Source organism: Simochromis diagramma, unplaced genomic scaffold, assembly GCF_900408965.1.
Source record: "Simochromis diagramma unplaced genomic scaffold, fSimDia1.1 OVJJ01000321.1, whole genome shotgun sequence".
Taxonomy (NCBI): Eukaryota; Metazoa; Chordata; class Actinopteri; order Cichliformes; family Cichlidae; genus Simochromis; species Simochromis diagramma.
In genome coordinates, this window is record NW_024386772.1 from 1,748,699 (window position 1) to 1,763,203 (window position 14,505).

At 43.1% G+C, this 14,505-nt stretch overlaps 1 protein-coding gene across 2 annotated transcripts in view; it reads right to left on the minus strand.

Annotated features, from left to right (window-relative positions):
• The window catches only part of grin2ca (glutamate receptor, ionotropic, N-methyl D-aspartate 2Ca), a 71,840-nt gene that overhangs the window by 11,644 nt on the left and 45,691 nt on the right, over positions 1-14,505 (minus strand). For both annotated transcript variants that reach the window (XM_040039567.1, XM_040039558.1), the window contains 3 exons: positions 11,476-11,687; positions 1,751-1,919; positions 5-158 (listed from right to left, as the gene is read on the minus strand). In XM_040039567.1, coding sequence (XP_039895501.1) covers positions 5-158; positions 1,751-1,919; positions 11,476-11,687 — 535 coding nt within the window. The remainder of the gene's footprint in view (positions 1-4; positions 159-1,750; positions 1,920-11,475; positions 11,688-14,505) is intronic.

The window sequence follows — 14,505 nt, forward strand, 5'->3', positions numbered from 1 at the left end:
TCACCTAAAAAAGCAGAAGGAGAGACCGTCCCATTACTCCGAGCCACCATCACGCTGATCCCCGTCTCCACAAACGGCACCGAGAAGTCAATAATCTCTGAGCGCTCTTCATTTATGGTCAGCGAACCGATGGCCATGTCGGCCCGTTTGTAGAACACCTGTGGCAGAAGAAGAGTCTCGATTTTATGTTTTTTATTTGATTCTTTTTTTGGTTGGTTGGGGTTGGATGTAGGTACAAACAGATAGCAGATGTTTGTATGATGTGATCATAAATCAAAGTCTTTGTAGCTACATAATACAGGACATCCTCTGCTGATGTTTGAGATAAATCTCATTTATCAGTGAAGTCGACACACTGGGCCTCTGCCCCTGAGGGTGATATACTTCCTGCTTCTTCCAGAGCTCAGCTAGCAGCCAGATGGACGCAGCTCAAAAGCAACTGCCAGTGTTATCCTGCCTTTTTTTTTTCCTCCAGTGCATTGTAACACATGATTTGCCATCTAATCCGTCTCTAATCCATCATAATGTATTGGAGCATATAGTATAATACCTATTACATAAAGCCACACTTACCAAATGTTAGAAGCTGGAAATGGAACAAGTGACTGAAGACTGCAGGCTCTGGATGGTGTGGCTGAAAAATGCTGATGCTATTTTTTTCTGATGTTTGAACCACAGCAGTGCAGTTCAAATTCCACTGTGACTTTGCAACCCTCCTTTTTTTGTTTCTATATAACACCACTGTTTATCATGCTGATGGAGAGCCGGTAGATTTACAGTCCAGACACTCATGCAAGCCATTAGCTCTCCTGCGGAGGTCGATGCCTCATTGAGCACAATAGCCTTCCTGTTTTTGATAAAAAAGGGTGTGTGTGTGTGTGGGGAGGGGGGTCCTACTAATGTTGTATCCTGCAACAACTCAGGAGAAGGGCCGGTCAGAGGAATCTGAAAGTACATCATTCACAAGGACACTTGCGCCTCCTTCTTGTGTTGACCCAGTCGACCTTGTCATACACATTTTCAATCAGAGACCAGACTTTTGTCTTCTTCAGGGTTTTTATTCTTATTTATTGTTGCCTGACACTCAGCATCATAATGAACAATCCGACTTCTAGTTTCACTGTGCTTTCAGTTTCAGGCGTGTTTTCTGGGTGACTTTTATCAAGCTCTCTTTATGCCTGCGTTACCGGGTACTCAGGCTACATCCACAGTCTGAGGACATGCATGTTGGTTATTGCTAGACGTAGATGCGAATGCAAATTTGAGTGGTTGTCTGTCTCTGTGCATGTCCTTGCGATAGACTGGTGGCCCGTCCAGGGTGTACCCCGCCTCTCACCTTGGCTTACTGTGACCCTGAATTGGTTGTGCGGAACAACTTGGTTGGATAATTTCAGTGTTTTTTATGGATATTGTTGTCACCCTGCCCGGCAGGTGGGCAGCATGGCCTTTAGGAAGGCTTTTCTACACACCGTGGTTGTAATGAGCAGTTATTTGAGTTCCTGTTACCTTCCTATCAGCTTGAAGCAGTCAGGCCTCATCTCGTATAACTCCAGTCCTGTGGGATAGTTTACTCTCTGTAAACCCTAAAGATGGTTTTGTTTAAAAATCCCAGTAGACCAAGTTTCAGTTTCTGAAACATTCAGACCTGGATTTTTATGATGTAGATTTTCTTTCTTGTTTTTTTATAAAAGAGGGGGGAAAAAGATTTTGTATCTTGAAACAAAACTAAACTAGCTGCTTTTGCTCATACCTCTCCGATCATCCCGTTCCAGATTCCTCGAACCAGCTTGCCGTGCTTGCCGTTGGTGACCAGGTAGAGGTCGTAGGAGAACTTTATGGTGCGGGACAGTTTCTTCAGGATGTCTATGCAGAAACCTTTACAGCACAGCTTTGTGTATGGCTCAGTGTGGCCTACGATACTGAAAGGGAACGAGAAAGGAAAAAGAGATCGGAACGCTGGGATATTGAATCTTTTTAACATGTTTTCTTTGAGAAACTGCAGAAACAAACTATCTAAAACTGGAAGTTTTCTTCTTCTTCCTGTTTTGTAGACCCAACACATAGTCAGGTCATTTTTACAAATGATTTGAGAAATGAGGAATGATTGACTGGAGTGGGATGAAGAGGTAATGAACAGCCATCTCTTCATCGTCAAAGCTGCGGTGGATGTTGGGGGGAAATTGTGAGCCACTCTACAGGCGTGCACGTGATGTCTTGGTCCCAACAGATGGATGAACAGCTGGGTGGAACAAAACAATACATACAGACATAGTTAATGACACACAAACAATAGCAGACAGGAAACTCATTGGAGGATTATCTGGGCTGGATGATGGTGTTTTTGTGGGATGGGATGCTAAGGATATGGCGATACGTTGGTAAGGTTTATGGTGAGGAGGGCCGTTGCCTGTGGTTCCATCAGTCAGTCTTTCAAGTTCACCTATAAACAAACTGGTTGGAATGAACTGTGTATTAGTTTCCGTTTAAATGCCTTGTGAAAATCCCTGCCACTCTTAGGCTCAGTCACTTCGGTAATGAAGATAAACTTTAATGCGTTTGTCACACAGTGCTGCTCTAACAGCGTAACGACTGCCTCTTTCTGTGTTAGAACAGCATATAAAACGTAGCATTAAGGCTGGCAGGCGGCCACGTTTCTCGCCAATCGTTTCATCTTTTATTATTCAACTACCGCTGCAAAGCTTTTAATGCTGCATTAAAAATGCTATATTGTTCCTTGCAGCCATATCTTCTTCAGACTCATGCATACAACAGTTTGTCCTCTGACCCGGGCTGATTGTCTCTGCTACAGTTTTAATGAAATATACCGGTGTAGTAGCGAGCACAAACCCAGCTGTCTGGGCCACAAAACAGACACAGCATGCCTTCTTAAATATTCTGCTGATCTTCAGACAGAGCAGGCAGCAGAAGCCCAGTGGACAGTTTCAGGCTTTGCATACTAAGTAAAATGGGCTGACGTAAGGTTTGAAATCAATTCTCCCTCTGCTTATCAGCAGGATTATGAGGAACGTGGCGATGAAAATGCCCTTCAGTTTCACACTAAGAAGATGACAGCAGCGATGTGAGCCAGGGAGAAGGACGGGAACACAAAGTCCTGTCTTGTAAAACACTTTGCTGTGATTTGGAGAAAAATGTGTCAGGGAGTCTGCATTCCTCTCTCCCTCCCTGTGCTGCGAACTTGGATCAGAATGTAAATATGAAGGCTTATTTCTGAGCGATTTTATTTACATAAAGCTATTAATTTAATGACTTTTGATTTTCTCCGTAGCGGTCACTGTCTATCACTCACAGGTAGGTTTTGTCCTGTCCAAGTCCAGCCTCAGAGAAAGTTACTCAGACACAGAAACATTCTGCAGTCTGATCCTGACAGTTAAAGCAAAATGTGTGGCGCTTATTTAAATTTGTACATTTTTAGTGATTTGTATTCAGAAGTTTAAGCTGCGTTTGAAGATTAATTATCAAGAATCTCGACTTTAAAGCAGATTATGTTCCTGTTTAAGACACAGAGCAAATCAAACGTTCTGAATCTACACTGAAAATGGTGCAATGACACGTAAAGGATCAGGATGCAGTGCAGTGGTGGTGTCGGTGACCAGTGTTGGTCAAGTTACTTGAAAATAGTAATTAGTTACTGATTACCTCTCCAAAAAAGTATACCTGTCTACTGATTACTCATTTCCAAAAGTAATTAGTTACTTAGTTACTTTTCAAAAACGTGATACACAACCTGACAACGTAATAAAGCAATAAACCTTTCAGCCTAATGCTATTTTTATGCATAATCCATCATATAAAACTGCATCAAATGGAAAGCCTCTTTTTAAATTATTGGTTTTAATCTTTTATCTTTATGCACATTGCATCAAGCAAAAATTAAATTAAATGCAACAGTCTGTGACTGGAAGAAATTTAAACCTATTTCCTACATATTCCAGTAATAAAATAATGTTTTGTGTTTACACTCTTTCAAGTAGATGCAAGTAAAACACAGCAGAAAATAAATAAAATCAAAGCCTCAGCAGCTCTGAGTCCTGTCGCTCTTAAATCTGTTGTCACCTGTTCAGCAGGAGTGGGGCGGGTGGAGGTTTGCCCACAGCGGTCATGTCAGTGGGAGGATCCGGGGGTTTCCCTGTGAATGTCACATTCCCGTGGCAGCGCGCTCGGTGCTCAGATTTGAAGTTTAATTTTTTGCTGTAGAAAGACGTTTTCTTCCAACGCAGAGTGAACAGCGCACGCTAATGTTTTTGTCACTTTTTAGGGACTAAAACTTCAAGTAGTATAAATACGTCCACGCTTTAAACGCTGCATGGTCGTACTCTCTCCTGCACTCCATGTTATCCATGTTGATCTGCACACGTCTGCCGCTGCCACAGACGTGTGCAGCGCTTACGTCATTGTCATGAGACACTCTCACAAACAAAACCACGACTGTTTATAACGCCGTAACACAGCGTGCTTACGGGGAAGTAACATTAATCTAATCGCTGTTTTTGGAATAGTAATTCCTTACATTACTTCTTGAAGTAAGTCATCAGTTTACACGTTACTGCCCATCTCTGTTGGTGACAAAACTGCAAACTGGTTATTACCCATCCACATGACCTGTTATCTTCAGTTTCACTGGACGCTTGGAGGCCTGATCATGCCAGCACTGTTTGCATCCATCCATCCATTTTCTCCCACTTATTCAGAAGAAAATAACACATAACTTGTGTTGCTAATTTTATTATTTACCTAGACTAACTGCTGCTAAATAAGCTACATAAAATGACCCCAACTGGTGAAGTCGTTTTCCACTCAACAGTTTTGTAATCCAGTCGTCTAAATTCCCAATCCGGATCTCTCCTGACGACCTGTTTCGTCCACATTTTTCTGTTTTGTGGGTGTAAATCTGCCTGCCTTTGTTGTGCCCTTATTGATGGAAACACTCAAAAACCAAGTGCTTGCTAAACTAGTGGTGCGAAGATATTAGAAGAAAAAGATGAAGTCAAACTAAAACGAATGAATGTTGAAGGGTTTGCTGATGCCGCTGTGCTCGCTAACAGGATTTTCCTGGATCCTTTATTATTGTGCGTGTTTGATAGTGCTTCTGAAAAAGAGGCATTTGTGAAAAAGCTGCCAACAATTGAGTCACAGTTGTGGGGGTAGGATCTGTTTCTAATTGTTCTGAGTGAAACTGGCCGTTTGGGAGATAATTTCAGACAAACTTGATCCATTTTGTGTTATTTGGTGTTGGAGAATGTGGCGTTCTACCATCAAATGATTATTTCCTTCAGTGAGCAATCCCGTATGGTGCATGAGGTGGGCAGTGTGAGATAATGTGGCTGCAAAGTAGTGAGCCATGGGTGCAATGCAGAGAGCACTAATGACACATCACCCCTAACCTCCCCCAGACCTTCAGTCTAATGGACTCTGCACCCACACATCAGGACGGGGAGTCAATGAGACGAAAAGGCGAGGCTGCGAGGAGGAGCAGAGCCACGACAAACAGAAACAAACAAACACTTTAGAGGGAAACGAGGCTGCCACAGTACACCCCGAGTAAACACAGCGCTCCCAACATCCCTCGTCTCACCAGCTGCCAGGGTTCAGGGCTGGGCCTTAAATCAGCTGCCAGTCGCATTAAAATGGGTCTTTGGGAATCATTGCGTGTGTGTGTGTGTGTGTCTGTGTGTGTGTGAGAGAGAGACAGAGGTAATTTATTCCTTGTGGACATTCTTGGAATATTGTTTTGATGGTGCTCTATGGATGGTGACAGTATGTGCCATTTTTTCCCCGTGTGCACGTTCATTTCCATCCGTATCCCCTTCTTGAGAAAATTAAACTCATCACTCTCATTGAGAACCTCTTCAAGTCTTCACCTCTTAAAGGAGCTGTAAATTTGCACCAGGTGATTTTTTTCTTAAATATTGGGCTAAATTAGATTAGTTTGCAGAGCTTTTGGTGATGTTGAATCTGCTTTTTTGAGGAAACAGGACAAAATATCTGAGGATTTGTGAAGTGAGATAATGGAGAGGAAAGAACAGACAGAAACATGTCCATGCTCGGTTTTTCCCCCACACACGGACTTTTACATACAGTATATGTGGAGGTTTAATCGGTTTACTAATGGACTGTCCCCTCACTTATATTTTTAAAAGTTTAACCAGTTAGCCCGGCACTTCCTGTCTCGTTTGCATCCTGGTGAGCACATCCTGTGACAGTGTCACTGTCTTTGACTCCACCTGGCAGCACCTTACTAACAGAATCCGCATCTATGGAAAACACCGGTGCACAATTATTGTATAGTTGTTGTTTAAATTTCCAGATTAATAGTGGAAGATTTTAAGTGCAGATTATTGTTGTTTTCTGCATTTTTAATGTAATTTTTTACATTAAAAATGTAAATGTCTTTTTTTCTGTAGGGGGATCAGTGGGGATTGGTGGAAACTAATAGTAAAGATAGAGAGAGGAGAAACACGGCAGCAGTTTTCCAGCTGAAATTGATTTTGGGGGATGATGAAACACAGCGGTTTTAGGTGTAGGTGATCTTTAAATAGCCTGATACACCCATTCATGAACCAGGCTGCCTGTCATTTGTACACATGGATTTGCTGACCATTCCGCTGGAACTGTAACACTTCCAACATGGAAGTCGGACAGCTGCAGCTGAGTCAGGAAGCCTCACTAAGTGCACATCGATCCTCTTCTAACATCTTTATTTTCCCCGTGTCCCGCCCAAAAAATCTGTTTTTGAAGCACTGATTGGTTAATAGACACCTTATGAACCTTTAATAAAGAGAATAAATGGTAAATGGCCTGTATTTGTATAGCGCTTTACTTGTCCCTAAGGACCCCAAAGCGCTTTACATCCAGTCACACACACATTCACACACACATTCACACACTGGTGATGGCAGCTACATTGTAGCCACAGCCACCCTGGGGCGCACTGACAGAGGCGAGGCTGCCGGACACTGGCGCCACCGGGCCCTCTGACCACCACCAGTAGGCGGTAGGTGAAGTGTCTTGCCCAAGGACACAACGACCGAGACTGTCCGAGCCGGGGCTCGAACCGGCAACCTTCCGATTACAAGGCGAACTCCCAACTCTTGAGCCACGATCGCCATAATAAGGATGATAGTAATCTGAAGACAACAATAAGACATAATTGATATATCCCAGAAGTTGGGAAATTGCATCACAGCGGTCGACACATAAATAAATAACAGAGTATAATTTTGATACAGTTTATCACGGGCTGAAGGTGCAGAAGCAGCAAAGCAAACTTTGGAAAAACGCTTGTATTTTTAAGGAGCTTGGAAAGAAAGCGACTGGACCTTTTACCTCTCATCTGACAAGTTTCTTCTTCACTCTTATTTTTAATTCCTTTACATCTGTACGTCAAGTTATTTTGCCTTTACTGAAATGTCTTTTAGGCTTATTGGACAGTACTTTGAAATAGCCTTTCACTTTATGAATACACCTGCATTACCCTCCCCAAAAATTCGATTATGGTTGGGGTTCCCTGTGGAAGGAGTGAGCGAGCTCTAATCTGTTTTATATCACTGAATAGATAAAGGTGCTTTATGGACTCGTGGGCCACAAAGAGGAAACAAACAGAAAAGCACGTATTGAGATGCAGCGATGAAACAAGCCTTCCGCTTTTTAGAGTTCATTAAGTTGTAGAAAAACAAACGTGATTGTCATTTAATATCCTAAATTTGGAGTTTTTGGAGCTTTTTTAATGAAGGTGGAGGGTTAAGGAAGCAGGTCAGGTTTCCTGGTGGTCTTTGGGGGTTTTTACCTTTCAGTAAGACATCTCAACAACCTCATGGGGCAGCTCTGTTCATGACAAGGACTCCTACTGTGACTGAGCAGTGAGCTGGTAAACACACTGTATATATGAGGGAGTGCTGAGACTACACTATCCTCTGAGACCATCAATGTGTAAATTTACTTAGTGCAACTTTCTAGTACTGCGTATAGATCGTTTGGCTCTCAGGCTCCGGGAGCGCATCTGCTGCTGCACTCAGTCTCAGCTTTAATGAAATCATCTTATCATCTAACTCCCATCGAATGCAGCTAATGTGTGATGACATTATCTTCTCAGGTCAATACTACCCTTCACCAGGGCATTAACTCTGAATTAGTCTTTGCCAGAGTGCTTTGAGGTAGAACCAGCTCCCTGCTGTTCAAAGACAGCGAGGAAGCGAGATTTTTCTGATCCGACAGGAGAACGTGCACGACTCAAAGGGAAGAGCTCGTGGTAACTGCTGCGAGCTGCTTTAGCCAAGTCCAAGCCGGACGCCGGTGTCTGTTTGTCAGGCCTCTCCGAGGACGCGTGAGTGAATCACACAGATGGTCTGCTTGGCAAGCTGTGTGCATGGCCCAGGGGTTGAGGGATTGAAACGGAGAATCTGCATGACCAGTGGCTTCTCATTTAGAAAGCACTGACATGGGTCTGAGTTGTAATCATGTTTAGTGCTGAAGGGGAATTTGGAACTGTTGTGGAGATTCAGATAAAGAAAGATGGTGCTTTCAAGAGGCTGAGGGGGAAATTGGCCGACCACTATCGGGAATGCATATTAAAATGTGTGTAACCTGCAGGTACTAAAAGTGTCTTCTCATACAGAGAAGTGTATGAAAATAAGTTAACTCCAGTTGGTCAGTATTTTACACAGATGTAGATTTTCTGTTTGAGGGGTTAGAGATTATACACACGTAAATACATGTGTGTCAGAGATGACCGAACAATGCAATCAGTTGAGGATATCTGTGGAGAAGCAGCTCTCCTCCACAATCCTCCACAATCTCAGACTGCAGGTGCTGACTGTAGTCCTCGCTCTGCTCTGCAGCCTCGATGTTTAATTGCATTATGGATTTATTCTTCTAGGATAGGCGGGAACGTCTCAGATCAGTCTAACTCTAGACTTACTTATTCCAAATTTTTACTTATCCCTAGAGTCTAAATCCTTTCCACGTATAAATGTATTCCTGCATAGTTTTGTAGTTGAAGTGGACATCTGATAGTTTAGGCCAGGCCTCGAGGGCCAGTGTCCTGCAGGTTTTAGATCTCACCTAAATCAAATGATTAGTTCATTACCAGGCCTCTGGAGAACTTGAAGACACGTTGAAGAGGTCATTAAGCCATTTAAATCAGCTGTGATGGATAAAAGACACATCACACGTCACAATGATGGCTACATTGTTGCCATTCCCTTTCCAAATACTCCATGAATATAAGCGCATGCTGCTTTGCTCTGTCTTTTGTTAGTGTTGCAAAGGGATTACTTTTGAATTGGCAGAACAGGCAATCTGAAGACATCACTCAGGTGGCCACTCTCACCAGTCTCTGACAATTCAGACTAAATGAATGATAAATAAAACCTATAGATGAAGCCCTCAGTGTGTCTGTACTCAAGGATCCATCACAGTCCATCTAGTCACCCTTCATTGGTGCCGGGTGCTTCGTTGGACCCCTCTTTGCCTCAGTCTTCTTTTTCCTTGGATTTTTGTTCGGCTCTGTGAAAACGTTTCATTGTTTGACAAGAGGAATTACGCTCTTTCTGTACTGGCAGGATGATTTGGTCAGCATGAGCGATTAAGCACTCCAGCGCTTCATAACACTGAAGGGACGTGATCTTCATCTTCCATCCCCTTCATGTCGTTAACGCCATTGTCAGTAATGGATAATAGCCTGTGCTTCTCCCCCCCCACTAATGAACACCAATATCAGTCTCTAGGTGTTCGGGATTGATGACATGGCCTAATCGTCCCATCTAATTGATACCCCTCCATGCAGCGCGTACATTTCCCTGATTGGGTCACAGAGTGATCTCCGGGATATTGCACTCTGGCCAAGCAGCCTAATGAGCATCTCACCATTGAGTGATAAGAAGTCATGCATGCGCTAATGGCAGAGGAAGAGCCTCTTAATCTCACACCTAATGGCACTCTCAAGTTAGTCACAGAATCAATTAAAATGGGCACGTTAACATGTGAGTGTGCATGTGGGACTGTGCGGTAAAGTGGGTTCACATAAGACGTGTGTGTGGCTGAGATGATCAACACATGTTGAAATGACCTGACCAGCTCTTGCTGTATATTCAGGGAGACCAAATGGCACCTGAAGATAAAGACACAACAGCAGCTGCCTAGCAAATTGATAACAAACCAACAGCATGTTTAAAAAGTATGTTAGCGCTTTGAGTTGAAACCCTCATGTAAGAACCGGTCCATTTATCTCTTTCTAGTAATAAACATGTGGAGTCACCGATGACTTCTACACAAGATCAAAGTTAACGAGCTCAAATCTGTACAATGGAATGAAAATATAAACCTTGTCTTGGACTTTATTTTAGACGTTTTCACCTTCATCCTGCCAACATATTTAACATACATGGAGTAGAATAATTTACTGTAAGAATCAATCAAAGTTGCCCAAAATTGTTGGTGGAATTGCCCATAAAGAAACAGAAAACATTTAATATACAGCACTGTGCAAAAGTTTTAGGCTGGTGTGAAAAAATGCTGTAAACAAAGAAAGTTTTCAGAAGTGTAAATGATCGTTTATTGGCCCCAAATGTTTTCTGCAGCAGGACAACGACCCCGACCGTACAGCCAAAGTCATTAAGAACTATCTGCAGCATAAAGAAGAACAAGTAGTACTGAAAGTGATGGTACGGCCCCCCACAGAGCCCTGATCTCAACATCATCGAGTGTGTCAGGATTACATGACATCTACAGAAGATCTGTGGTTAGTTCTCCAAGATGTCTGGAACAAGCTACCAGCCGAGTTCCTTCAAAAACTGTGTGCAAGTGTACCTAGAAGAAGGCAAAGGGTGGTCACAGCAAACATTCCTCTTTTGTTCATTCGCTGCATTTTGTTGATTGATGAAAATAAAAGATGAACACTTTGTTTACAGCATTTTTTCCTCACCTGCATAAATCTTTTGCACAGTGCTGTCTGTGGCATCGTTAGAAGGAAGCCGATTGTAAAAAAAATAAAATAAAATCGGGAAGATAAATAAAAAAATCTGTAAAGTATGATATTGTTCTCTGCACAGACCCCAGTCGACGGGGTGACGACTAAAGTACAAATTGACTTCAGCTAATTAAAATGTATTTCACATGTAACTTTGCCATAAGGCCAAGGTTAAACTTGGCTGTTAGCTTAATGCGCTCTGCAAGCTGTTGTCCGAACTCGTACTCTGTTGGTCAGCGATATTCTTATTACAAACTCCATTCCCCATCTGCTACATTAGCCTCCTGTCCCAGTGGTTACACCCTGTAGTGTTTGGAGTAATTGGCTTGTAAAACAACTGAATGTGAAATATGTGATGCTATTCATCTAATTTTCAGCTTTTAACTCCATCCTGTGAGCGTTAATTAGGATAGCACTGAAAATGCAACATCTGTCTCGTCAGCCAGCAAAATGAAAGATTTAATAGGAATCTTTGGAGTCACTTCACTTACGTCTCGGTCTTATTGGACTGTCGTCGGCAGGGCACGGTGTTGCTAACACAGGTACCAGTCACGGGGTCCACTGCCTCCACAATGACAAAGGGCCGCTCCTCCAGCGTGGCCACTGTGAGGTGCCTGTAATCTGACACGGGCTCTAAGTAGCTGCCAAACCGCGGCCAGACGGGGTATCTCATCTGCAGGATCCCCATTTCATAGGTGCCCACCTGAAGGTACAGAGAGAGGAGGGGGGTGGATTAATGTGAAGCAGTGAAAAATCCCTGCACCAAACTCCAGATGGCTTCTGTGGTTCTGATTTGTTACAGCAGCGAGGCACAGAAATAAACATGGATTTGGGGGAACAGCCACATAAATAAACTCCAGAGGATTCTGGAAATCTGTTTAGCCGAGCCACAAAACTACATAAAAATAATTGTATAATATTGAGAAAATAAGCCCCTCATGCATCTGTGAGGACAGAAGTGCGTAACCCCGTCTATCTCAGTCTCCACTCTTAATACACTTGTCCTCAATCCTCTAACTGTATGTGCTGTTTTGACATGTTGCGATTTGAGCGTCTGGTCCCGGCGCAGAGAGCAGAGTTTTAGTTCCTGGACAGTTTAGAGGAAATTGATTTTTTGTCACTGGGGATGTAGAGAGCACAATTATACATCTAATGCAATGAAAGCAATTCCACCCCCGCTTTATTACCAGGGAGCTAATTTTAATTGGATGTTGTGGGGAAATGAGCATTCACGAGCAAGCTGAATACATAATAAAGATCAGAAATTAAACATTTCAGTCTCACTTATTTAAAGAAGCCGTGACCTGTTCAGCTCCACTGATTGGCCCTTCTGACTCACCCTCCTTTAATCAGCCTCACAAATAAGGAGTGAATGTTGCGTTGGACCGGTTGGTCCCAGTGTACCACAAACACTGACACGTCAGATTGATTTTTTAAATGCTGTTTTTCGTGCCACAGTGTAGTAAATGAATGGCAAACAGACTTTCACAGTTTCACAGGTACAGGCAGCTGCAGTTAGTTTACTCCCAGAGAAGCATGACCTCTCTGAGGGTTGGACCAGAAACCCAAATGTAAACAGGCGCTACTTTAAAACATTTTAAACATCCATCCATTTATTTTTCCCTCTCTCCCTCCCAGCTGTCATTGGACCAGAGTACACCCCGTGGCCAGTGTAGAGGATCAGCAGCGGTGAAATATTTCCGTTTCACTCTGGCAACATGAAAACATGAAGAGTGAGTCAAGTCCAGAAACACCAGCGTTCAATCCAGAGCATGTTCTACGTCTGCTAAATTGTAGTGTGGCTCCCTGTCTCGTTTGCAACAGTTTTGGCTAAAACCTTTGAAGAATATTCTATCCTAGCGTCAAACAGAAAACAACAACGACATTTGAACAGGGATTGCTGCAGATTCACGGAGATGATGGCAGCGCAGACAAATCTGGTAACAAACTCGGCACCAGTGCGGAGTCATCTGGCAAACTCCAGCATTGCAAACGCATGCAGGTCCTGGTAGATTTGGCAACAAATGATGTTCAGAAGCAAAGACAAAGTCATACACAAAACTGAACATGGTCATTAAGATTTGTTCTGAAAGTGCTACATGCAACTTTTCCCAGTGTTTGAGCAGATTGACTTGGAAAATGAGACCTTTCCCAACGTTCTTGCTTCGGTGAAAATCCAAAGTGAGCAACAATAAATTACCGGGAGGTAGAAATGGAGTCCATTACTCACTAATTAAACGAATGACCGCCTCCCAGCACAACACAGACTCCAGCACAAATGCTACAAGCAGGTCAAAATGAAAACTGATGTGGCTTCAGGTTAATGGCTAATGACGTTGTTAGCAGGCAAGTGAGCTAAGGTTAGTGAAATTCAGCAACGCCCAATGCTAGCCAGTGATAGCCGTGTAAATCCATCTCCTGTTGCAAAACACTGACTTGTGTGGATGTGGTCGGCTAACCAGACAGACCAGAGTCATCATCCAGCCCTCACAGACCCTGGTCTGGATGATCACATCTCAAATACAAAGGACCAAGTGAAAGAAAATGACCACCAAGACGAGTTTTGATCTGTTTAAACAAAGCAGCGGCTTTGAGGGATGTTTCTTTGTCACAATGAATGATTTTCCTGCCCCCTTATGACTCAGTTACTCTAGACCAGGGGTGTCCAACTCCAGGCCTCAAGGGCCGGTGTCCTGCAGGTTTTAGATCTCACCCTGGGTCAACACACCTGAATCAAATGATTAGTTCATTACCAGGCTCTGGAGAACTTCAAGACATGTTGAGGAGATAATTTAGCCATTTAAATCAGCTGTGATGGATCAAGGAAACGTCTAAAACCTGCAGGACACCGGCCCTCGGGGCCTGGAGTTGGAGACCCCCTGCCCTAGACTAATGGCACAAAACAGGACAAATCTCATTCAGAGATGTTGGCACATGTTTGCAAATTGTTGCTCGATTTGCAGATACTTCACAGTCAGTCTGATCCAGTCTGCACCATGAACACAATCCATCTGCGTTGCGTCTCCTTGCGACATGAAACTCGACTCAACTTTTTGTGGTTCTCACATAAAAGCATTTCTCAGTTAAATCGCAGTCCTTCAGGAGTTATGTCACTATTTGTGGAGGAGTTATTGAATTTCTGGACTCTTTACCACTTTATGTAACTGCCAACTTAATATAATTTAATAAGCCAACTAACCGCAGATTAACTCCGTGTTATTGCTTCGAAGACGGCAGCTGACTGCGAACACTCGCAGACCCGATCACCGTCTTTAAAGCACCCGTTTCAAAGGCAGCGAGACTGTAAAATTATTGCACGTGGTTGCAATTATTTTGTATTTCTGCCCGTTTAAAACAGTAAACCTAATACTTGAGTGTAGTGTAGCAATGTATCTCGGTTGTCTCCATCTACATCAATCACCTAGACACATTTTTAAAATAGTCGGCGCCTTTTTGTTTCGTGTAGATGAAACGATTCCACTTGAGTTTTACTTCTGGCAGTGAGGTATTTGGGACAAATG